This window comes from Mchenga conophoros, linkage group LG23, assembly GCF_057382185.1.
Source record: "Mchenga conophoros isolate Kocher_MC1m ecotype Shallow Benthic linkage group LG23, M_conophoros_male_GT1.1, whole genome shotgun sequence".
Lineage (NCBI taxonomy): Eukaryota > Metazoa > Chordata > Actinopteri > Cichliformes > Cichlidae > Mchenga > Mchenga conophoros.
In genome coordinates, this window is record NC_140547.1 from 13,881,931 (window position 1) to 13,908,385 (window position 26,455).

The 26,455-nt window shown below is 41.5% G+C and overlaps 1 protein-coding gene across 3 annotated transcripts in view; it reads right to left on the bottom strand.

The window, feature by feature from the left end:
- Positions 1-2,755: 2,755 nt before the first annotated feature.
- ryk (receptor like tyrosine kinase) overlaps positions 2,756-26,455 on the bottom strand; it is a 54,785-nt gene continuing 31,085 nt past the window's right edge. For all 3 annotated transcript variants that reach the window (XM_085264551.1, XM_085264552.1, XM_085264550.1), the window contains 8 exons: positions 24,549-24,674; positions 20,264-20,350; positions 18,414-18,483; positions 16,923-17,055; positions 12,437-12,546; positions 12,159-12,318; positions 10,669-10,805; positions 2,756-4,978 (listed from right to left, as the gene is read on the bottom strand). In XM_085264551.1, the coding sequence (XP_085120677.1) occupies positions 4,867-4,978; positions 10,669-10,805; positions 12,159-12,318; positions 12,437-12,546; positions 16,923-17,055; positions 18,414-18,483; positions 20,264-20,350; positions 24,549-24,674 (935 nt within the window). In that variant the 3' untranslated portion in view covers positions 2,756-4,866. The remainder of the gene's footprint in view (positions 4,979-10,668; positions 10,806-12,158; positions 12,319-12,436; positions 12,547-16,922; positions 17,056-18,413; positions 18,484-20,263; positions 20,351-24,548; positions 24,675-26,455) is intronic.

Consider the following 26,455-nt stretch of genomic DNA (forward strand, 5'->3'; position numbering starts at 1 on the left):
CCCATGATGCTGATGCTCAAAGGCGGTTTTAGAGAAACAAAATCACACGGAGGAAAAAAACAACAAAAACAAAAACAACAGGTTTTGGTTTCAGACTGTGACGCTTGGAGTGGGTGTACAAGTAAACTGTTGGTGGCTTTCAGTGAAGCTGAAATGTGTGGAAATGTGTGGAAAATGTGTGCAAAGTATGTAAAGTCAGTGGAAACGGAGTGACAGCAATGAAGATGAGTCAAACTGGAAGCTCAAACTGGGCCCAGTTCCCAGAAACAGGATTACAGAGCTGCCTGGCGGTTCTCAGTGAATTAAACCCAGAAACCCCCGCAGACAGGAACTTCGAAAGCCAGAAACTCTCTAAACTCTGCCGTACTGTGACACAAGAGTCTGCTGCTGAGGATGCAGGAGTGTTTGCTCAATGCGTCCTGTGGCCGCGTTACAGTGCGCTCTGCTGTGCCTGCAGCTGGTGAGGAAAGTAGAAAAACTGAAAGAGTGGCTTCACCGTGACACAATCTGAAAGCCACCGATGACTGAGCACATTCTGAAAATATGTCAGGTTCAAGCTTCACTGAAATACCACAATGTGACGCCACATGCCTGACATCCAGCTGATTTACTCAAAACAAATAAGGCCGCGGTGGTGATGTCTCCATTCTGGAGAACTTGTCTCTGAGATTTTAGTTCTTGTTTTCATTTTGTTATTTTAGTTTCTGCACCGTTTCCCTAGCTGTGCCTCCCAATCCTCCCAATCCCAAGAAATGTAACTACACGTCACCGTCAACGCAGCCCGCATTGACAAGTGCTGACAGCAGCTACACTTCTGCAGGCCGGATTAGTCCCTTCTGTGTCACTCAGTCTCTCTTATTGTGCTTGGTGTGAGCAGTTTTGTCTCTGTGTTTAGCCTGTCCTCACATCTTGTGGTTTTGACTTCCCGATCGTCGTCACCTGTGTCTTAAGGGGAAATTGTGGTTTAAGCGGTGGTACTGTGTTGGCAGCCAGTCGACCTGCAGAAAGCGTCTGTTGTCAGATGGAGGCAGTGGTCAAAAGGTGTATTACAACAGGTCCGTGGTCTGTGGGCTACTCTTGATCCATCAACCAGCTTCAGTGAAGAAAGTTCTAGAAAAAGCTGAAGTGAAACTGACGGTTAACAAAATGAAAAGCGTCCACTGCAGTGACCGTCTGTGCGTTTCATTCTGCATTTATTCTTTTGCTTTTTAAAGAACTTATTTTTACATTGCACTCAAAGTAATCCTGCTCAACAAAATAGAGCAACTTCAAGGTCCAAAAAAATTGCACTATATTTCTTCACGTCAAGATACATGCATATGCAAGTAGGGGTGAGGTGGGCCACGAGTTTGAGACTGCTGCTTTATTGCACAGGTGTCGGACTCTAGGCCTCGAGGGCCGATGTCCTGCAGGTTTTAGATGTGTCCTTGATCCAACGCAGCTGATTTAAATCGCTAAATTACCTCCTCAACATGCCTTGGGGTTCTCCAGAAGCCTGTTAATGAACTAATCATTTGATTTAGGCGTGTTGACCCAGGGTGAGATCTAAAACCTGCAGGACACCGGCCCTAGAGGCCTGGAGTCCGACACCCCTGCTCTAGAGAGTGCACAGGTGCAGGTTTGCAGTGGTTGAAAACTCATCTCTAGACAAAAAGCTCCACAAAAAGACACAGTCTGGTTCTAAATGAAGAACTATCCCTCATCAGTCTGTGTGTAAACATCTTCGCGATCCTCTGCCTCCATCTCCCCACAACCACCCTCTGCATCAGACCTTCTCCATCAACATTCTCAAAGCAAACATCCATCTGCGAAGCTCTGCTCACTGATCGTCACCTCTCTTCTTTATATTGTTGCAGGTCTGGTGTGTGTCTGTATCTATTTTAGGCCTTTTGGCAGCTTCGAACTAATTTAAACAAACTTCAGCAATCTGTTTCCCTCAGTACTGCACTTTTCTTACCTGCTATCAATTATTTTTCCAGCCTGTGGGCCACAGATATAATTGATAGCATTTAGGTTTGGAGGGACTTGTAAGCAAGGGGATTTAGGGACTCAAAACAAATTAGATTTGACATAACTTTCCATTACGACATCCTAAAGAAGTGTGGCGTTCATGTGACTTTAGCCTAAAGCCGAAACAAAACCAAATGACGTAAAACAATGAAGCACAGAAGTCATCTCTGGTGCTAAAGCTCTCCATGTTTTAGAATCTGGATCTTCTTTCCATATCTAAAGCGTTGTCCAAAATATGTTTTTTTTCCCAGCATCATCTTTCTTTGCCAAGCATGTGCACGCACGACGAATTCGAGTCCGTTTTTTGTTTCTCTCAATGAACTTAAACAGTAATGCAGCAGACATACAGCAGAGCTGGAAACACAAAGCTCAAAGTCAAATCTGCCTCATGGGCTTTCACAGAGTGTGTAGCAAACAATATCCTCTATTCTTAGTGCTTCAGCATGGACAGGAACCAATGTAGATTACTGGGCTTACTGGAAACATGGATGTAAGTTGCAACATCAACTGGCTGGCAAAGGGATAAAAGATGTCCGGTGCAGAATTGTCTGACATAAAACAATGAAGCATAGAAAAGAAAGAATGCACAGTGAGTAATGCAGACACTAGGAGATGATTCGCTGTAGTTGGTGTCTTTAGATACAGTTAGGTTTCCCCCCCCACTGTGGCTGTGACTTTTGGGGAACTACAGAAAACAAGCTTTGGATGAAGAGAGAAAAAAAAAAGACAAGAACGGGGTAATATATTCAAAAGATTCCATTTAATTTGTGGATATGAAATTGGGAAGCAGTTTACAACCTTATCTCAACATGCAGTGACCATAAAAAAAAAAAAAAAAAAAAACACATCATAAAGATAGTGGAAGGATACGATGAGACCAAGCTGGCGTGTGTGTTCACAGTGATTAAATCAAAATGAGTCGAGCAGTCGTGTGAAGAGCTGCGATCTCACACCGAACAATGCAGCTCAAAAACACACTGTACACAGAAGATGGACGTAGTAAATGACTTGTTCTGTGGGTGGAGAAGAACCGCTGGCAGCGAGTGACACTTGTGAGACATTTTCGTAAACCTTGTGCCAAAACTAAAGGCATCCAAATGCGTTTGCAGCCATGTGTGGAACATTTAATGCAAATATTTGATCGGTTGTGGTTTAAGGTGACACGGCTGACTTGGTGCTGTAGAAAACATGAGCGGTGATTTATAGAAGACCTTCCAGACTCCGCCTTAAATAAATGAACAATAAGGTAACAAAGACTTGCTCCATCATCACACTGTAACCACAGAGATATCACGTGGTTCAAAAGCTGAGCTCAGTTTGTGTTCAGGCCACAAAATGACCCGTTACTGTTGTGTTGAACTTTTCTTTATTAAAGATTTTTAAGCTCTGGAAAGCCGCCTGATGAGTCGCTCACTAAAGCCGAATGCTTTCTTCAGTCCGGTCTGTTCGCTTCGTGGCTTGTAACATGAGAGGTTCTCTTCTGCGATGGATAAAATTCACAGCCTCATTTTCACATTTCTGCTCCGATGTCTTATTTTTTTTTAGAACTTGTTCTGATGATCTTGTTTTCTTTCACTTGTTTCTGATATTTTTCTGCCACCAGAATGTGCACAAAACCACAAAAGCCTCTGTATAACAGCCGCACTGTTATATCGGCCGTTGTCTCCTTGCCAAACATCGTACAACAAAAGTGACGTCACAGCTTCGGTGTCGATTCAGACCATGACTACACTGTCAGTGAGCTGATACCAAATGTCTCAGTCTAATCCACCCCCCCGAACACGTCACATCTGGTTTCAAGACAGCAAGACCATGGGTGATGTCACAGCGCCTACACCAATCTTTTATATATATATAGTCTACTGTACTTCAGTAAGAAGCAGATGCATCCCACAGATTCTGTCCGCCATGATTTATGTCCCTCTGACATCAATCCATCTTGGAACGTTGGTTCTCAGACGCTTCGATCTGATGGTGTTGGCGAGAACGCTCCACTCGATGCTTCACTAACCAACTGGTCACATCACATCCACCTTTTACACACACACACACACACATACACACACACACTCTGTGGCTCTGACAGCGGAAATAAAAAGTACAAGAGGAAGACAGCAGTGACATTGAAAGAATAAGTGTCCACGTGTAAAAATCAGGTTTATACAGATAGCTCTGCAGAGCTGATGTTCCAGCTGTGGTGTCCACATGTCTTTATACACGCTGCTGGCATAGGAAAAAAATTGGTGTGACGTCTCTGTTGAGTGCGCTCCAGTAAAGGAAACTCATCCACGGCAGAGGAAACGCTGTACCATTTGCAGAGAAATCATTTCAACAGATCTGCCTCTCGTACCGAGCCTGAGCGGAGCAGCGTGTCCGAGAAGATTATGGTTACTGAAGCTCTCTGGTCCACTTTGGTACCTAACTCATTCTGCTGTGGAGTTATTTACACCCAAAACAAATCTAAAATTTGCACAACATTACAGAATCTGTAGAAAATACTGCAGAAGCTTAAATTGTTCTTTTAAAAAGTCGCTCAATGGCACAAAAAGTCCTCATCTTTTCGTTCTTCGGGTCCTCTTTGCGTGTGGAGATCGTCGCCTTTTCTAGATGCTTTCAAAGCAAATGGAACAATATTGAACACAGAGTCGTTTTACTTTGCTATGCTGTAAAAAGGTAATTTAACTATATAAAAACTCCAAAAGAACTGTACAAAACAAAAGCATCGGGCACAAGTCTGCTCATCTTTCATGTGATAAGGCACGATTTCAAATGTGCATTCCTCGTGAAAAGTGTCCGCCAGCCTTTAGTGTCGTTGCTTTAATGGATTAGTAGAAGAAGAAGTGCCACCCACTGCTTTCACACGTAAGCACCCAACGCTGCGTGAAACTCTGTGAGACACTGGACCAGCTGCTGAAACTTGGGCCTCTCCTCGGGGTCCAAGGCCCAGCAACAAGCCATCACTGCAAACCTGCAACACAGAGAAGGATCGGGTCAAAGTTCACAGAGGAGTCATGTCTGAAAACACCTCACAGATCATTTGAAAATTGGGCCTCCCAGCTTAGACTGGCACTGCCTAAACCTAAACAAGCAGATATCCTGGGAAAGTGTAATGCGTCCATTCGCTGACCTTTCCAACTTTTAAAAAAGTGGAAAATCTTTGAATCAACAGCTATGGAAAAAAAAGAAGGAGAAATTCATGTCCAGGAACACAAATGAATACATGCTGTGACATCATGGGGGTGCTCTTGAAGCTCCGTAAGTGTAAATAAAATGAAAGTGAATAAATTGTTATTTTTATAAGAGAAAAACTGGATTTAAAGGCAGCGTTCGTCTAGTATTATACTGCAACTGCTGTATTGTCTTGAACCAGGAGCTGCCTGTGCAGTGCTGGTAGAAATGCGTGAGATATAATTACCTCTATCAGCGCACGGCCTCGATTACATAAGCTGTAGTATTGTGGTAAAGGAAGCCATCGCCCCAACATCTATTGTATTTGCAAGGAAACAGTTTTTTGATGACTTAAAAGATTTCAGGTAATCAGATCCTGAGTTTCCTTTAATCATCGAGAATTGCACATTTCTGTGGGGATTTGACACGAGTTTGTTTTCTTTAAATGCCTCTGCGCTGGGATGGCGGCGCTCCGAGGAATTAGTGTAAAAGTAATATCCAAGGAGCACCTGGAGGGAGTTTCATCTGCACTCATCAATTAATTGGAACTTGGTGGTTAAAAGCCAAACTTAAGAAGACACTTATAAACACACTGGTTATGGCAACATTTAAGACAAATGATCAAGTTCACACAGTCACCGGTGAATAATTAAATGCCATAACACAGGAACCAAAGGGAAGAGCGTTACTGTATTTCACATTTAGTCAGATCCTGATGTAGTGAAGTAATCTCTGATGCTAAAGCTCTCCATGTTTTAGAATCTGCATCTTCTTTCCATATCTAAAGCACTGTCTGATAACTGCTCGGCTCCATGTGATTTTTTAGCATTGTCTTTCTTTGCCAAGCATGTGCACGCATGACGAATTTGAGTCTGTTTTTCGTTTCTCTCAATGAACTTAAACAGTAATGCAGCAGACATACAGCAGAGCTGGAACAACAAAGCTCAACAAAGTCAAGATAAATGTGTGTTTATCAAAAATCTGCCTCATGGGCTTTCAGTCTGTGCCGCAAACAATATCCTCTATTCTTAGTACTTCAGCACGGAAGACCAACAGAGGGGCAGCCGCGCCACTGTTCCAGTAAGAGCTGAGGAGAGTCCCAGATGAGGGCTCGCCCAGCAGCCGCGGAGCAGAAGTCAGGGGGAGTTGCAGTGACGCGCCCGTGAGCTCCGCCGGCCCCCAGCTGTGCCTGAGTGACCGAGCCCCAGGCCGAGAGGCCGGGGGCACCCCACCTCCAAAGGGGCCCGAGCGAGCCCCAGGCCCCGACAAGCGGCCGCCAAGGAGTGAGCCGGTGTGTACCCGGACGCCCACCCCCAGACACAAAGAACCACCAACACACCGACACCTGAGGGAGTCCGCCACCGGCAGGGGAAGTGGTGGTGGGTGGAGATAGGCCTCCAAACCTTGGAGGGCCTGAGGTGTCCCCAGAGAGGTGGCGTCTGATACCCAACCTGACATATAGACACAGACATACAGGCACACACAGACACAAACATCCATTCCCACCCTCATGCTCTCATGTGTTCTGGGGGCCTCTGGATGTCTGGAGTTTTGATCTCCTCCATACCCGCTTCACACCCTGGAGGACGGGGCTGTGGCCCCCCCACACTCCCTAGCAGATCATTACATGGAGAAACCTTTGGAATGCAAGCATGCTGATCCACACAGGTATGCACACATGGGTATTCACAGACGCGGACTAAAGCTTTCTTGGCTGCTGCCTCAAAGCACACTGTGCGCTGTCTATCTTACGTGCTGCACAATATCGTTTATTATTTAGTAAATATTGATATCTATGACTAGCTAGTTTATTGTGATGGTGCTTTGTTTTCTCTATTATTATGTTGCTCTTTGTTGTTTGCTGTCTCCTCTGTTTGTTTTGTTTGTTTGTTTGTTTGTTTGTTTTTTCTCCATACAGGTGACCCAGGAGTTCTTTTTTTTTTTCTCTCTCTCTTCCCCCCCCTTCTCACCGTCTCTTCTCCCCTTTGGTTTTCTTTCTTTCTCTCCCCCTCTTTCTCTCATTCATTCCCCCTGTCCTATTTATTAAAAAAAAAAAAAAAAATGACAAAGGATGAACTGAAGCTCTGCCATCACGTAATGTCGCATACTGCTGTTTCTGATGTCATTTAGAAAAAGTACTTCAGCACGGACAGGAACCAATGTAGATTACTGGACTTAATGGAAACATGCATGTAAGTTGCAATGTCAACTGGTTGGCAAAGGGATAAAAGGTGTAAAATCTGTCAAATCCAGCCAGTCTTTTTGTTTTCTTTCATCAAAATACCCCAGATTTTGACATGCTTTAATACTGATCTTGTGTGGACTCTTTTTGATGAATGTGGAGGATGACCTTCTTCTCTCTTTTCTGTTTTCAGAGATTGTTGGGAATGGAAAGTATAACTTTTGCAGGTTTAAGTACACCCCGAAGACAGAAATACCACGAGAATTTGTCAGGCATGGCACAAACACATTTCTGCTTCTCCCAAGTCAGCTTCCAGCAAGTGTTAATTTTCACCAAACACTAAATATCCATGCACTGCCAGGGCTGCTTTGAGCTTCCTCACCACAAACCTGTTTTGGGGGATCAGATGGTAAATACTACTGCAGTGATGCCAAAAAATTAAACCAGTGGGACAACATTGCCTCTTCTTCTTGACAGCCTGATGGAATTAAACTTTGCATCAATCAAAGCTAGTAGCAGCTGAACAGTTTGATTCGACTCAGGTCCTCAAACAATATGTCAACTAGCAGCTCATTTATTGTGCCGACAGTCTCCAATAACAAGCTTCACTGCAGCTGAAAATGCACTCTTCACTGCAGACTTACAGATGTGACAAATTAAAGGAAAAGCCAGTATGAAAACAGTCTTCCAGTGGAAGATATTCACTTATTTGGTGCTCAAATAAAATAAACAGAATGGCGCTTTATTGTCAATGTACTGTGCAGAAGGGTTAGGGTCAGGAATAAACAGCAAACAGAACAGATATACAGCCAAGGGGAATATATACAAACTAGAGGAATATATACAAAACAACAGAAAGGCACACATTGCAGAGGAAAGTGTTTGGAAACAGTGCAAAAGGACTTGGTCTGCGTTTCGAGTATTCGCATCCAAGGTGATGACCTTTACTGAACTTTGCACTGATCTGCAGTGACGCTTCCCTTTAAAATGAAAAAGAGAAACACTCTTTTCCACTGTCTGTGGACAGTGATGATTTGCCACGCTTTCCAGAATATTGTTGCACCGTTACCAGTCTGTTGTGGAAAAACATTGTGGGGTTTTTTCTTTCTCTTAAAAATTATGAAACACTTTAACTGTAAACAACTACTGCTTTAAAGTAGGCAAACTGACCTTTTGACCTTTTAGTGTTAAGATGACAACATTCACTGAGTCATCCGGTCTCAGATTTGTGCTGAAAAGCTAGCGCATACATTTATTACTTCTAGGTTGCACTGCTCTCAGCCTACAGTAATATGGAGTTCTTGAGGCGATCAAGTGGCACTATATACATGAAACTAGAGCTGGGCGATAGAACGATAACGATATGTATCGCGATATAACTTTTTCTCGATAGAAAAATTAAACTATCGCGATAGACCTCGCCGCTCTTGTCCTCTTAAAAACAAAAAACAAAAAAACAGCCAATCCAAATTACGTAGCGCAGAGCTGAACCAATCACAGCCGCAGCGTCACGTCACGTGACTTGTTACGTACAGCACAAGTGCCAAGCCGCACATGCGTATTTGTTTGGGAAGCAGCCAGCCACCGTACTGCCCGGGTAATGGAGGAAATGAGTGTGCCGACTAGAAAAATCAACCGAGCGTGACCGAAGAGAAAACAGATGATGGTTCCAATGCCGGAGAGATTGTCGAACGGAAGAGCCATAGAAGTTCCGTAGTGTGAAGGTATTTTGGCTATTTCAAGTCTGACAAAAACAGAGTAGCGTGCACTGTAAATTGTGCCGAAAGCAAGTCTGGAAATACAATAAACTGGTGCATGCGCTACGTCCACACATACCCGGGTATTTTTGAAAACGCAGATTTTTCTATGCGTTTGCACCTTTCGTCCACACGTAAACGGCGTTTTTGGTCACTGAAAACGAAGATTTTTGAAAACTCCGTTTTTGCATTTACGTGTGGACTAGAAAAACGGAGAAAACGCAGCGTCAAAGGTGTGCGCATTTTTTGACGTCACACTGTGCGCCACGTTATTGTTTCGGTGAAATGAATTTCTACAATACTGTTACTGTTAATTCTACTCTCTGCAGTGTTTAAATGCTTACATATACACACAGTTAGTCCCTCCACACATACGACTCGGTTCTGCTTCTATGCCCCAGCTTTGTTTACTTTTTCCCACCGAGGCTTCTAGACTTCTGATTGGCCAACATTTCTGCACGGTTAGGAATCTAGCGCCACCTGCTGCTTTGGCATGTTCATAGCAGCGTTTTCCTTCATTTCTGCCTTTATTGTGTGGACGGGATTATTTTTTAAAACGAAAACGGAAAATCTCCGTTTTCAAAAATACCCGTGTACGTGTGGACGTAGCCTCAGTCTCTGACTGGAAGCGCTAATTCGTCATTCGGCTTTTGTCAGACTAAAGTAACTGTTAAAACTGTTTGAAAAGCTCAGCTATACAACAAGGAGAGATTGAGAATTTCCTTTTAGTTCTCAGTTTATTTGATATTGACAAAAGTTAGTCAGTTTTGTCTGTTCTTCTGTAAAACTAAGATTTATTTTTAGAATTAATATTTTGTTTCTAAGTGGAATTGACAATTTAGTCTGTTTCGTTTGTTCTATTTTGAAACTTAAACGCTTTAGCGGCTGCCTTTTGTGTAGTTTGTAATATTTGCCTTTATTTATCTGAAAAAGTCTCATGTTCCTTAAGTACATCTACCCTGTTGAACTTATTATGGGAAATAAATATTTAAATCAAAACAAGCTGCTGATTATTTCACATTTTACTTGTGAGCAACGGCACATTTAAATCTTACAAATATAGTTATTTGGCTTATATCGTGATAGATATCGTTATCGCCTGAAATGAAAAAAAAAACATATCGTGATATGAAAAAATCTTATATCGCCCAGCTCTACATGAAACTTAATTGAGTTGCTTCTTGTTACACTTTCGAGGTGGGAAAAAAAGGCTAAATCATCTTGTAATGAGAAGGCCATACTGATGAACTGCTACTTACAATCATAAAAAACATCATCCTTGACTTGTTGTCATTGCAGATCAGAAAATTGTGGGATTAGAGTAATAATCCTACAGAAACCAAACCTGGCCACACTGATCTATACCTTACCCAGCGGATACCAGTGGACTTAGTGTTGCTGTGGTTCTGTATATCATTAACGTCTGTAAACTGTCGACAAATAGGACAAGAAAAGGAAGGACGACTCAAAAAACTAGCTCCAACTCTTACCAAAGTCAAATAAACAAGTGAAAATACAGAGTATGTGTGGTGGTGGTGGGGGGCAACTTACAGCTCATCTGGACAGTTGATTGGTTGTGCTATTCTGTACCCGTCTTTTAGGTAAGCCGACATCTCGAAAGGGTCAATGTCGACGTAGGGGGTCTGCCCCAGAGTCATCAGCTCCCACAGCGTCACTCCAAAAGCCCACTGTGAACACACAAATTCTCTGAATAACCCTGAGACCAGTGCTTAGCATTCATTCACAGCACTTTACAAAAAAATACAAGCTTTTAATGTGTTTTCATCAAACAGGGCGAACATAACCAGAGGGTGGAAAAGTAGCGTTCCCACTTGTTGTACTTGTATTCAAATACACGACGTTCCAAATGAACAATGTGAGGAAATTATGTCAAGAAATGTATTTGGAATATAAATCACTGCTGCCAGTTTTTGTTGAGAGTGAAAGTGTAAGCAGTTATTATCAGGGTTCAAACTGCCTGCGAGTGTTCACTCTGACCTCTGAACAGAGAAAAGATGAATTACTCGAATCATATTTAAGATGCTTCCAGTAGGTTTTGACCTTGAAGTTGTTTGTTTAAACTCTGGAAGCCATAATATCTAAAATAAAACTGACATTGACAGACAGAATAGCCCAGAAAGCATTGAGTTTCTGCTGTGTTAGTATGCCCCGAGCCTTAATGGGGTGACACAGGACCTTTAAAAGGAAGTGCAAGGACTGTTTAGGAACTAAGAGCAAGGTGGGCTCTTCAGAGGGGGGGTTGGGACAATAAAACAAAAACGTGTTCTACGGTAAACCACCCTGTTCCCACATCAGTGAATAAGCCACTGCCAACATTCCCAGTAAAGCTTAAACATGCCAATAGGAACGCTCCCATCCTGTGTCGCTTGCTATCTGATTTGTGTACCTGCTGATGTAAGGGCACGATACATTTGTGTGCGTAACAGCAACACACTCAAGATGCTATACAGCTCCAGGTACTTGTATGGACTTGCACTGGGAGGCTGTTAATGCCAGGCCTCTGTTAAATCTAAGTGCCATGATTGCCATGGAGCGGTGTGACCATAACAGGAATGTGGAGGGGGTGGGGACACGTCTGGCTCGTGTCTCAGTGGTGTCTCTGAGGATCTGTTAGGCAGACTTCCCGACTGCCTCCGTCGCACCCGGTCTTCTATCCTGGAACAGGAAAGCGAGAAGAGCCACAGACACGCCTTTCCCTTTGACACCTTGACCAAGTGTCTAAGAATGGCTTACACACAATCGGTGCCATTTCCCGGATCGCCTTAACCGCATCATGTCTACTGGAAACATACTCGCATTTAGAAACCTCAGAGAGACAGGAAAGGTCGCTTCTGCTATTGTTTTGTTGACAACGAATCACAGTTACAGCGTTGCCTTGTTAAGCAGCAGCAAGCAAACAAAGCAAAAATGAAGCCCAAGAGGGCGCAACAAAATAATCCTAAATGGTTGACAACACAGTGGCTGTGTCCATCATTTATATACAGTCTATGGAAGTAAACTGCATATCTGGTAGTTCTTACCACATCACTTGCACTGGAAAAGTCATTGTTGAGCAGGCTTTCCAGGGCCATCCAGCGGACAGGCCGGTTCTCATTATCCCCCAGACAGTGGTAATCCATGGGAAAGAGATCTCGGGCGAGGGCATTGTCTGTAATCTTCACCTGCATGTTGTCGTCAATGCTGTCGGTGGAGGGAAAGCACGGCCTTTATTTTTGACAAATTAAATTCCAAACCAAATCACCTGAAAGCTACTGAGGACAGCGTGACGACAGCTAGAGTCAGGTCACTGAAAACTTACACGCAGTTCCTAGCGGCGAGGTCTTTGTGTATGACCTCTCTGCGAGCCAAGTAGCTCATTCCACATGCAATCTGGATGGCCATGTAAACCAGGTCCTGCTGAGAGATTGCCTGAAAGGAAATGGGGGAGAGAGGGCGACAATGTGCAGTTGAGAGACTGACAGGAAAAAGTAAAGACTGAGAGAGGACACCTGGTGACTTCTGTGTAAAATTGTTCTAGTTTTCTTTGGAACGGGACAATGTGGGCGAAATATGGGCATTACATACACCACGACTATTTTTTCTCTATAAATTCAACTGCAAGGAGACTGGAAAAACAAGACCTGACATGACTTGTTTAAATGCAACCTTTAAAATTTCAAAGATATATACGTACCCCTCAAGTGTAACAACTTTGGTGACCTCTAAACTCTTATTTCAGTGTCAACATCGAGTATAATAAGATAATTAGCACACGTCAGCATGCCGAGGAGAAAAAGACAGGTGTTATTTTTTTGTGATAAAGGGGTAAACTAAGGCTACATCCACATTAATCTCTGTCTAGACTCAACAGTTTCAGAAATATTTCCTCATCTATATACCTACCTCATGCAACAAGATCATTCATGTACACTGTGTAAACACAGCAGAATGTTGCGGTAGCTCAGTGGAAAACACTGCTGCCCCTCAACAAGAGGGTCCTGGGTTCAAACTCTAAGAGCGTGCTTCAATGTGGAGTTTGTTGATTTTCTTGCCATCAAAAAATAAAATAATATAAAAAACCTAAATGCTCCCTAAATGTCATTAAATCTGAGAAAAGCTCCCACCTTACCAAAGAAGTAGCTAATTTTTTTGCACAGTATTTTTTAGAATAGCTCAAGAAGCCATTCAAAATTGTAGTTAATTGAGTTAAAGGGCTTGAAGTGCACAGAGGTGGGTTTTTGTGCTTTTTAATTCTTGTTCTTAAGTAGAGGAGATAACCAAATGCATTTTTCAAAGCCAAAAAACCAAAACACCCACACAACACATTTAAGCATTGCTAAACACTGCAAGTGCCACAATCGACATGACACAGTCTGTTCGTTTGGTGAACACCAATATCACCATCATGACCAAAAGCAACATTTACGAGTGTTAAAATATGACTAAATCAGAAAATTATTTTGACACACAAGGGATCATGGCTACAAGATGACAAAATGTAGGCAAAAAGGCAACCTGTCATATGCTGGTATCGGCCTTGAAAGTTTACCCAAAACGCACTGCTAGAAGTTTTTTTCCCCAGTGAATTATCTGAAACAAGATCAAACCTCCAGAGCACCCATACTTCTTTCTCTTCCTTTGATTGACTTTATTGAAACTATGATAAATCTCTTATTGTTACACTTAAAGTTCATTACAGGGGAAAAAAAAAAAAAAACCCTGATTGTAAAAAGCACAACTTTAAGTGTTCTGTTTACATTTCTACTACTTTGAGCGTCTGAATCACTAATTTGATGCTGCATTCAAAAATCTAGTAAAGTGAGAGCCTTTATCTAACAAAAAAAGAATTCATATTATGTTGGTAAAGTTTTGCAGTCCTTCATTAAATAGACTACAAATGGCTGTATTTTTCTCATGTACCATTGTGATATCCTTAACCGTAAAAATGATTTTTTAAAACATATGGTTTTATTTTATTATAATTTCTCACTTTTTAATAACAACACTGTCATGTTTTTGCAGTGAACCATGGCTAACACACAGAACAGCAAGATTTACTGCTGCAAAAGCCCTGAGGCAAATACTTAAAGCTCAAAGTGATGATGGAAATATCTGAAACATGTCTCACCTACAATTAAGATGTTAGTTTGAAACTGAAGCATGGATGTAACAAAGGAGAACACCCTAAACATACGGACTTCACTGTCATTTATTGCTGATCAAAGTATTATGGAGTAGCTTTAGAATATCAGTCACAGATAAAGTAAAAATATAGATATGAGAGAAACAGTTTTCTTAGATAAAAGTTAGACGTGACCGCACTTGGTCATTTTAGCCGTTTGGCTGCTTAAGGGTTAACACTGCTCTGAGGATTTAATCTGATGTGACGCAGAAACTCTTTTACTCAGAGGTTTAACCGAGTCTTGCATTAAAGAAATGAGTCTGCTTTGTCTGTGGAGCTGTTGAAGGGCTTACTGACAATAGCTCTAAGTCAGCAGGTGTGCCAGAGAAAAGACACTCGACCGCTAACGAAGTGAGGCTGCTCCTGTAACAAACATCCCGGAGAGCTGAAAAGACAACACTGAGCTCTTTAAGTAACAGCTCCAAATAATTGTGTGTATGGTTCAATTCTCTTGCATCTGGTCTGATTTATTCAGCACAATCCCCGGCTTGGATGTAAACACTGGAAATGGACTTTGTTGTCTTATCTGACAGTTGATACTGTGATGCAGGCAAAATTAACGCTTGGGACTATACCGAAAAACAAAGACTTGGGCAACCAGTGAACAAAGATTAGAAGACTTTAAGTCAACCGCTCAAGCGAAACGGCTACATGTGCAGCTGCTATGAGACATTCAAACTGTGCAGAATACATCTCAGCTGTCGGTGAAAGAAAAATGTCTAAGAACAAGGTCAACGCTCCAAACCTCCTCCCTCCCTCCCTCCACAGTCACACCTTTTAAACCAGATGTTCGCTTGCAGAATGAATGTTGTGCTCTCGGAGCATTTCCCCGCGAGTTTCATCTAAGCTGGCCTGATACTGAGCTGATTTATAGCTCAGCGTTTATTGCAACACCTCCAACTTAATGACTAAGTCTTTGTCTCCCGTAGCCGCCAAAGGTACGTATTGAAGCTGCCGAGAAGGAAGGTGCTGATGTGTGCCTGAAAAAGGCATTTGATTATTGTAAATGTGTGGCAAGCTTCATCTTGTGATCGCAAAGCATTTTTCTGCATCTGTATTTTGCAGCTGATTGATTGGTTGGATCTGCTGTGGCTTTTCTCCAAGCGCATGAAAGCCTCCCTGGGGTTAACTGTACAAAAGCCCGATTGTCTCCACGGAGTGAGTTACAAACCTCTGCCCTGAGCACCGGCTTCATCACTGTATCAACAGACCTCTTAATAACAGTGTAAACATGAGTTACTGTAGGTGTTACTCGCCACTGATTGCTGCAAACACAAAATGTTCTTTCATGCTTGACACTACGATGGAATCTGACTTCTCTTTCAATCTGGGGGATTTATTTTAATGGCTTAATAGAGGTTAAAGAGGAGCCACGCATATTCTGACGCATTTATTCTAATGGTTTTACACGCAACCTGCTCTGAGAACAGGTTCATAAAATCTCGACTTAAATTTGGTCATCTCTAGGTCAGGGGTGCTTTCATTGTCAAGGAGTTAAATCTTTTCTCTCCCTTTATTTCCCATGGGTTGTGAGCCTAACCATAGCAACCATCCATTTACAAATGAGATAAAGTCACATGATGTCATTTGTATGCGACACAACACCATAATGGAGACCATCAAAGCGATGGTATTCCTGCTGAACTGTATCTGCTCCTTGTTTCCCTCATTGCCAGGTCTGATACTGGTCATGGAGTCATTTTCATGACTCAATCAATGCCTCCCTGACCAATCAGTGGCAAACAGTCTGTTGATGTCACATGTTCGGCTTGACTCAGCTTGCTTAGAACCCGAGCAGAGTAGGTACTAAAAGCACCTGGTAACGGGTTCTAGCGTCTAATGGAAAACGCTAACAATGAATAGAGTCAAATCAAGCAGATTTGGTGCTACTGGTAAAAAGGTTTAAGGTGATCATGGAGGTTTTGTCCTCAGCGTTAGCTGCGTGTGTCTACATGCTGCATTGATGTATCACTTTTGCCGTCAGGACCCCTTCACTTCGAAAGGTCCTGCCTGAAGAAAAAGCAGTTTGCAACTGCCTTCAAGTCACATATTTTTATAAATGTGCATTTATGTGATGTATCTGTGTTTTTTCTGTAATTCTTTTGTGTACTTTCCCAATTATAACCGCTGACAATTAGTTTTCCTTAATGCAATATTTTCCTGTTTTTTTTTTATTCTTCCATAAATGTATCCAGTTTTATTTTTGACTCTGATATGCAGCTTTGAATTTAACATCCTTATTTTGCTTGTATGTCAAAATATTTCGTTCAGATGAGATTGACATATATACCGTACATAGATATCTCTATATAGACAGATGTATCTCTGTATCTATCTATACATATACACACACACACACACACACACACACACACACACACACACGCGCGCGCACAGCTTGATCATAGCTGAAAACCAAGCACTCATCACCAGACATGACCTTCCAGAAGAAATTTGGTTTGAGACAAAAGTTGCTTGAGTAGTACGGAGCAGGTGGTTGGAACCGTCAAAACAAGACAGATGTGCCCGAAGAGATCCAGGCATGGCCGAGAACATGACTTTTAATGGTGGGGGGTTTAATATTGCTTTTGATTATAGTTTGTCTGCTGAGCTGAAGCCTCACCTGTGGGTTGTTAGCCTCAGCTAACTTGCACTGCCGCAGGAACTGCTTCAGATTACCCCAAGCCATGAAAGGCAGCAGCACCATGGGCTTCTCTCCATCCTCTGTGCACACGTGGCTTATGGGAAGCAGATTTCTTAAAAGAAAAGAGAAAGCAACCAACTGAGGAAACAGGACCTGAGTGTACCAGATCATCATTTCTGCTCATGTACACGTCTACTGCACATTAAAGGAAGAGTAAAGGACATTATCATGCAAAACACCAAAGAGGAACTGTCAGCAAATATGACAGCGCTGATGTCATGCAGAGGAAAGAGGAAGGCGTGGGACATCGTGACGACAATCTTTTCCACACAAGTACACTGCTGTAAGGCTGCTGTAAATTTCGGGTAAAATCTGCCGAAGAAATGCTGCTTTGCACCCGTTTTGCTAATTTCCTGTTCCGTGTATTTATTCTTAGCTACTACTTTTATATAATATTTCGTATATGAATTCAAAAATAATCCTTGTTCGTCTTCACTGGGCCTTGCTGCAGTCCTTAGTCTATGCTTTTCCTGAAAGAAAAAGACTGTTTAGGGATCTAACCCATCTTGTTAAACAAACCTTCTTCTGATTGGCCGCTTCTCTTAAGCAAAACCTTTGGTCGTTGGGGCTTCTGTATCCTTAACATCATCACATAAACGGTTTGTGCCTTCACTGACGTCATAAAGATCAGTGGGGAAAAACTGGAATCGAGTGTTTAGCTTTTGGCTTTTATATGAAAAAGGTCAAGTTTGAGCTGAACATCCACTACTGGAAGAAGATATATTTGAAGAACAATTTTATTTTAGAATTTTTTTAAATTCTCATGAAGTCTTAAGACAAAACACAAAGCTAACAACAAATTGATTTCACAAACGGCCATTCCCTAAAAACAATCCATGATGACCTTTGGGCCATAAAACTGTGTCAAGAATATAAAAATCACATATATCAGACACTCAGATACCCTGTTTGCCAATCTTCCACCATTTTATCAGTATGTACAAGAAAACAAAAAAGAAAAGGTCTCCTTTAAAATAAATTCAGAGCCTTTCAGACAATATTTTATTACAAATGTCACAAAGACTGACTTCGATTCACACTCCTTATTAAGGTATCAGCCCTGTTTGCAAACATGTGGTGTTCTTTCATCAATGTTTAAAGTGACTCTTAAGAGACGACCACAGAAGCAAGGCTGGCATGCTATGCTCAAGCGTCAACAAGACATCCAACCGGTGACGTAAGACATGAACCATGCTGGTGTTGTAAGCTTGCATTTCTAAAGAAACTGTAATTAAAAAACTGATGAAAAACTCTAAAGGGACGGTAACTGTATGACAGCAGCTATGATTCCTTATATGATGCCGAGCAATAGATTCTTTTTTCTTTTTTCCCCTCGTGTGCATCAACAGGATGCCTGAATATTTAATATTCTCTAAAGGCCCAGCTATGTGTATATGTGGCAAGATTTACCTGTGATGAAGGCCACGAAGTTTGCAACTTTCAGTCAACATCATCGTCACCTGCACCTCAGAAGCATGATCTGAAAATTTTTATTGGACACAAAAAAACAAACATTTAAATTAAAAACAACAAACTTGGAGCAATGAGCGTCTGTTGGTGCCATGTGGCGTTTGATTTTTATCATTTCATTGCAGTTTCTCTGCCAGCAGTCATTTGTAGTGGGAAACTTCAGGGGAAAACTAACTTGAGCCAGTTTTTAATCTGCGCTTGCAGCTTTGCCATCGTCTGGAACTTATGGAAAGCAGTATTGTTCCCCTCCCAAAAGGCGAATGAGGAGGAAGTAAAGAGTTTAACAAAGCCAAAACTGGCATGAAGACATTGTTCGCCGAGTGGTATCCACCCCTCACTGAGTAAACATGAGAGAATAGAGAGGTCAAAAGGCAACTGGCAGAGAAAGCAGACACATGCTGCTAACAAAGAACCTGACAGTCCTGCATACGGGAGCTGCTTCGCTGGCATGCAACCCGCAGCGTGAGTAAGACTTATTATTCATTTACTGTCAAATTCGTGTGTCTGTTTATTGGATTGAAACCCATATAGGGTCATCGGATGAAGCTAGCAGTGAAGTACCTACTGTTTCTGAGAGACAGTGTTTGGGTAACAATCATCGGTGCTCATCCGCAGGGCATAAAAAACAACTCCAAACCGCAACCTGACGTATTGGTTATGTTTCAGTTCGCCGATGTTTGTCATCCCACCCACATCTTCAGTGTTACAGTCATGTTTCAGTTCAGTGATGGAATCGCAGCGCTCACTCATGCCACAAATCCACTGTTATACAACACTGTGCGAAAATCTACAGCCACTTTTTATTTGTATTTTGCTTCCAAGGAGAGGAACCTTGTTGAAATTATTAAGGTGGTCTTGAGCAATAGCTCTCCAAATTTTCTGAAGGTCTTTAAAAAAAAGTTTTTCTTTGGACATTGGTTCATTTTTCACTCACTTTCACTCCTCAATGACTGAAGCATAAAATACGCACTTAAATCAATGGACCAACCACTGTTGTGTTTCTATATAACAGTTAAAGTAGCAAAGAACCGCCTGTACATTTCATTGTATGGCAGAGGACTGGCAATGAATCTAACCGGACCACATAAAAGCCAAATGACCTGGCCTCCGAACTCCCCAGATCCTGATTGGATCAAGTATCCGTGAAATGTCCCACAGCCGACTGTTTGTAGGAAAGAGATGTTTGGTAGCCATCATGTAGAACAGTAACCATCATTATTTTCCCCCATTTTAAAGCCTAATCAACTTTCATTCTAGGCCGGTCGAGGACTTAATAAGGATAAAACTTAAATTAAATCACAATTCACATAAAATTAAATCCTGGTACTAAACTATGCATCTCTGCTCCTTCAATCTGATTCTCATCTCCCAGTGTGACCCATGGAATTAAATACACTTTCCAGTATTAAAAAGGTGGTTTTAATGTTTTAGTTGAAGGTAGCAGGACTCGCAGTGTGAGAATGTCACTTCTTTTATCAATAGAAAATAAAAATGTAAAAACAAATGATCAGATTATATTATTGCAGTGGTATATATTCTAATGATATTACTCTGATGTACTGTCTGGGGGGTAGAAAAGAAATATTTCCACTGATCTGCTGCATGTCCACACAGATTTGGAGACTACAGTGCATCTGAGCGTGCTCCCCCTCAGTAACCTCATTCCTCTGAATAACCCTGAACATACTGGGTAAAGTTACTTATTGACAAGATGACAGGGATAAACCAGAGTGGTCAGTATTTTCATTTCTTTTACAATATGTTTACTTAAGCTGGAACAGGGAGCATACCTTTCACGGTCTTCACAAAGACCTGCTTCTCCTTACTGGGGTCCTTTTCATCCAGCAGCACGCCGTGGAAGATGCGGCCAAAAGTGCCTGTCAAAGACAAAACACAGGTTTTTAATCAGAGGAAAGGGGTAAAAGAAAGAAAGCCAGGGGCGACTGTTTCAAAGATTGAAATGTCACCTCACTCAGAGGCTACCATGCCTGGCTGATTAGTGAACAGAGGCAGACACGCTTCTGCTTAAAATGCCTTGTTGCTAAATGGGATGAGGCAGTTTTGGCTGCTTTTCACTAAGGCGATACAAAGCAACAGCAATTCAGTCTAGCTCAGAGGAGCTTTCATCACTCAGACCAACTGAGAAAAGCTTACGATGTGGAAAGGCCAAGTGAGCGTGTTCATCATCTCCTTTGTCTAAACTGTCACCCTGTAGCGCCAGGACTTTTCTGAGCTAAAATGGCATTTAAGCACATAAACCATCAACATAAACGTAGAAAAAAAACTGAGCCTCAGGGCCAACTATGCCTTGTGTTTCAACAGGAAAGTAGTCGAAGCTTAACAACAGGGTTAGTGTCTCTCTCCCGCCTTCTTCGTCAAGCCTGTCGGGACCTGCTGGCTCCCAAAAAACACAACTGCACTCCAAGTTCACCCCTCTGAGACGTGACCTTCTGTGTCTTTGTTGTTTAAACTCAAATCTTATTATGAATACATTTGATATCATTTTGTTTGCACATCAGCCGAATACCAGCAGTTAAGTTTCCTTGCTGGAGAAAACTGATAATACAGAACAGAGCAGAGCTCTAAACCTTGTAAAGTTTTTTTGCTTTACTTTGTGTCAATATTTCCATTACTTTTGCAAAGTCATCATGTCACCACAGAGGGAAATGGGTATTATAACACTAACAGCTGCACATTTCATTTGCCTGACTTCTGGCTTGCTGTGGCGCGTCTTATGGGAATAGTGCGATCGGCCACTACTTCCATATGAAGGCAACGTGCTACACGTGTGCTGTACTTGCTGAGCGCAGAGGGAACACAGAGTGTGAATTTTGACATGTTGGCTGTAGTCGCACTTCCTGTACCACAGCATGACTGTGCCTGGCTTTAGGACTTCATAGCAGGAACTGCACTGCTTGTGAGCGAAAAATGTTGCAATCCTACACACGTTAATGTGACAGAACATTTCCCAGATATTAAACTGGTAGCTGTGCAAAGCATGCACAACACCACTTGCTGGGAATTCTGTGCTGATGTTTGATTGCATCTTGTGACGGAGGCCAATGTACAACTATTACCCATCATTGATAAAATCATGAGCACCCTTCTGCACCACTTACTGGATCCCCCCCCCCCCTTTTTTTTTTTTAGCAAATGTCTACTTTTATACATCTGAGGGGTTAATCTTTCCTAAAGATGAGATCATCACAACAAAGCCACTCCAGCTTCAGTAAGATCAATGCCAAATTAGAGGTAACACTCTTGACAAATGTCTGTAAACATCTGGGATCAATATAATCCCAGTTTGTTTTTACAATTACGTTATTACTGCAAGTTTACATACATGAGTCAACTTCAGGCCCACAATCTAATACTAGAGTGCATGAATAGTTTATAAAAGGCAGCAAGTAATCTCCATCTCCATCTCTCTTTCCACTAGTTCCTGTTCTCTGAAGAAACTCCAAAACCTCTCAAAGGTTCTCCTCTCCAGTCCTAACAGTTTGTTACTTTATGAGCTCTTTGGAAAACCATATTATTTGTTATTTGTTACTAGGAGAAACATTTTTCAATCTTTGTAAAATATTTCATTATTTCTTTTAGACACGAGGCTTTTTATTGTGAGCACAACCTCTTTAAAGTAAAACTAGTGTATCAGAGAAAGAGTGGTGCTTCTGTTACATTGGGCGATCGTGGCTCAAGAGTTGGGCGTTCGCCTTGTAATCGGAAGGTTGCCGGTTCGAGCCCCGGCTTGGACAGTCTTGGTCGTTGTGTCCTTGGGCAAGACACTTCACCCGTTGCCTACTGGTGGTGGTCAGAGGGCCCGGTGGCGCCAGTGTCCGGCAGCCTCGCCTCTGTCAGTGCGCCCCAGGGTGGCTGTGGCTACAATGTAGCTTGCCATCACCAGTGTGTGAATGTGTGTGTGAATGTGTGGATGACTGGATATGTAAAGCGCTTTGGGGTCCTTAGGGACTAGTAAAGCGCTATATAAATACAGGCCATTTACCATTGTAAACAGAAGCAGAGACTAAACCACTGAAGGCTGTCAAGCAGCATTTAAAAACACAACACCCACATTTTCTTCTCCATTGTGTTGTATGCACCCTTGGGTAAATGTTACATCATTCACTCTAAGCCCCGGTGTGGGCCAATATCCAGAAAACGAATCACAGTTTTGTCAGTACCTTTACTCCATGACAAAGCTGAATAGTCTCCAAAGCGAGGAGCACAGATCGAGCCAAACCAAAGCCCTGACATTTAGCTTTGATGAGGCCAAAGAGAAAAAGACTGAGAAAATTCTTGGCAACTTTTTATTGATACTGATCTGATGAGGCATGCTTGTACTCCACAACAGGAAAAATAAACCACATTCATGAAGCCTATTGTCAGTATTATGCTCACAATATGCTACAAATAAACATGGGATTTCTCAATAACATTTGTATAATTTTGATGGTTAATTTAAACATCTTTTTACATTCTTTTATGACTTCTATGCCTGTGATTTGAGACTGCAAGGTAGAGTTACAGTATGCAGCAAAACAGCAGGTGTGACCCTGCATGACCTTCCTCACCTGTGCAAGGTTAGGACTTTAAAGAAGGCCAAACCCATCCTGGGTGAACCTTTACATTCCTCATCAAAGGAGTTTAAGTTGCCGCTGACAGACTCACAAACTCGTTTGTCCCAACTCAGTCCACTATGTTTTTAATTTTGCTTTCTTTAATAAAGACATCCTTCAATTATATCACTGAACTTTCAATTTTGCCACAAATTATATTTATATACAAATTGTGTATTTTACCATATCGTCAGTGCCCATGGACTCCCATGTTAAAGATCTCACTTTACAGGAGAAATAAACAAGCTGATGAGTGCTGACCTTACGCAAGTGGCCAACGTCATTGCCAGTATTCACTCTTGTACACGGTGTAACTACAGCACCAAAACACTAACTGAAGTTGATCCACTCTCCTCCAGCTGGCAGTCGCTGCAGGCTGCCTCAACATGTTACATAGTTACACTTCTGTGGAGGTGTAAGTCGGGTTAGGGCGTAAGATACGGTGTAGGGTTTCCGAAGTGTTACAGTGCTGATTTAAATCCCACACTGAGGGCATGGTTTCACAACACAGGCAGCTGTAGCCAATTAGTGTCTGCTAGTCCTCAAAGTCAGTTTGCTAAATAATCTATTAGTGTGAGGTGTGACTATCTGTGTCTGTGAAACATGCGTTTTGGCTTCTGTTTATTTAAACGTTTCTAAGTCATTATTTTATTCGTGTTTAGAGAAATCTACTTATAAATATTTAAAACAATAACAAGTGTTAATATCACCTTTCAGACTCAGCTGAGCAGCAGGAAATACACAGATGGGTAGTTAAAATTCATCCGAGTCCATTTTTGTAACAAGCCTCCTGACTATTCCCGATAGTGGCAGGAATATTCGTAACTACTGTTGCTACAATCCCATTGGTTTCTAAAGGTGTGCTGATGTATCCTGGCAGGCTTCAACCACACAAAACCTTTTCAAACAACTTAACTGCCAACAGCAGAAACTATTTCTAAGGCCTTTAGAACCAGACATATTTCAACTAGAAATGTTCAAATACTAAAAGTGAAAGCATGGGTTTTTTTGCAGAAACATTATTTCTTAAAATTAAGGAGTAATTCCAATTACAAATAAAAGCCTAATTATTGTTTCTACTAGCACTTCTCCCTTTAGGTTATGCTAGCACCATGTAATTTGTAATTTAAGCTTAAATCTCAACTCAGTCTGTTAAAGCAATCTCATTTAATTTTTTTTTTTTTAACATTTAGTCTTTTCCTTTTTCTCTCTGTTCATGTTCTTTATATAGAAAACCCCGAACATGTAAAAAACGTGCATGCTGAAAAGTTAAATGAACAAATGATGCTGAACGAAGCATAACAAGATTATTCATGACTGCAGGACTGAAGCTCCTTAAAATCTGTTTCATTTCATGCGTATATAGACTGGATCGCGCAAATCACTCGAGTCTCCCTGGAAATGTCACTAAAAGGCAAAACACCGGGGCATAGGCCTAAAATACTGGGAAGGGAAATACCTTCATGTAAGACGTCTCGTAGTGTAACTCGGTCCCTTGAGATTGCAATATCTTTAACTTTAGCTTTGGCCTCCATCAGAGTCACACTCCTCAGGTCATTCTTCTCTATGCGCAGAGATGGGTAACCTGTAAAGACACACAAAAAATAAATAAATTAACACATTTCATTAATTCATGAAACCTGCTGTGTATGCATTATGTGCTGCTGGGACAGTTCAGTTTGTCTTCTCCAACAACCTTTTAAGGCCATGGATGTGACAAGTTAATGCAAAGTTTGTTTGTTTTTAGGTCAGGAGCAAAACTCATTTAAATAGGCTGTAAACACATTCCTAATTAGATCTGAAATTTTTGTTATTATTGTTTTAATCTGTAAAGAAATATTAGTACATTCTGAAAATCAGTGTTGAACAGCCTGAGATGTCCTAATAAATGTCTAATGTCAACCTTGTGTCTTAGTTTTTCCCAGATTTGTTGGGTTTTTCAGTGAGTTTATTGCTTCAAAATAAAAAAAAAAAAAACCCCAAAGACAAACAAAAATCCCCAAAAAAAACCTTAAAATGTGACATTTTTGAATCCAAACATCAACCATTAATTAAACAATCTGTCTAGGCATCTGCTTTGCACCAATACCTAAATTGCACTGATATACCCAGACTAGCAGTGTATTTTATTTAACAAACAAACAGTTAATTTACTGTAATTTGCATCCTTTGTGGGGCCTACTGGAGGGCCAGTTTTGGCCCCTGGGCCACATATTTGACACCTGTGGTCTTAATTTCATTTGCAGAAGCATCGAAGTACCAAAGGATGAATAACAGCTTGAGTACGATGACTTCATTGTAATTTCTCGTTGATCAAAGTACACAATCACCAAAATAATTTGATGCTACAACATGATGTATGCAGGTCCTTCTGCTGGTTTTACAGTCCTCTCCTCACGCAACAGCCTGTGTCCTGGTATCCCTTCCACTCTTGTCACACTGTGATGCGAGATGCAGCAAGCTCTCTTATCTGCATATATATGTTTGGCATCCTGGAGGCATCCTTTTTTTCCATTGCTTCTGTGAAATCAGACCAGAGGGGGGAGCAGTTTGTGCCCACTATGTGCTAAAACCATTCCTTTCTTGTTTTTTTTGAGGGTCGTCTTGCAGTGGGTTCTCCCGTTTCCACTTCGATTTGCACAAAAGCAGGTGAAATGGATTCACAATGGTAAAATGGTAAAATAAGACAAACTGCAATACATATTTTCTATAGAAACAAAGTAAAATTTGGTTTATAAGAAGTAAGAGATGATCTTTGTTTAAACATATTTAAAAAAACCAAACCCCCCCCCCTGAAAATCATAATTAATGACAGAACATTTCTGCCGCAGATGAAACAACATCCACACTGAAAGACACAGCAATCCTGTCATAAATAATTCCACTTTGTCATTTTACTCACTTTTTATCTATGTTGCTTGAGGGTTAAAAGGCACACATAATCCAAATCTAAACAAACCTCTTACCAAATGACTGACACATTTTTTAAACCTGGATTAGCACACAAAAACAACCTGGGAGCTTCTGCTTCGGATCACAAATGTCATATTTCTTCTAAAATATGTAGACTCAAAGAAAAGAAATGACAGCAATTCCAGGAAAAAGCCACACATGTACAGTACCCTGCACATGTTGCATCACAGCGACTTCATGCAAAGTCCTGTGTTACAGCACATCTATTACATAAGCTCCCCATGTACTCGCTGTTATTAACTGCTGGTCTTCAGAGGCGAGAGGTGAAGTTATAAAGTTCCTTATAGATTATGCACACACATAAACAAACACAACAGTTAACAAATGCTAGCTAAAGAAGCAGTTAGAAACTAAAGAGCTCTTCCTGTAGAAAGAAAAAGATCTGAACCAGAG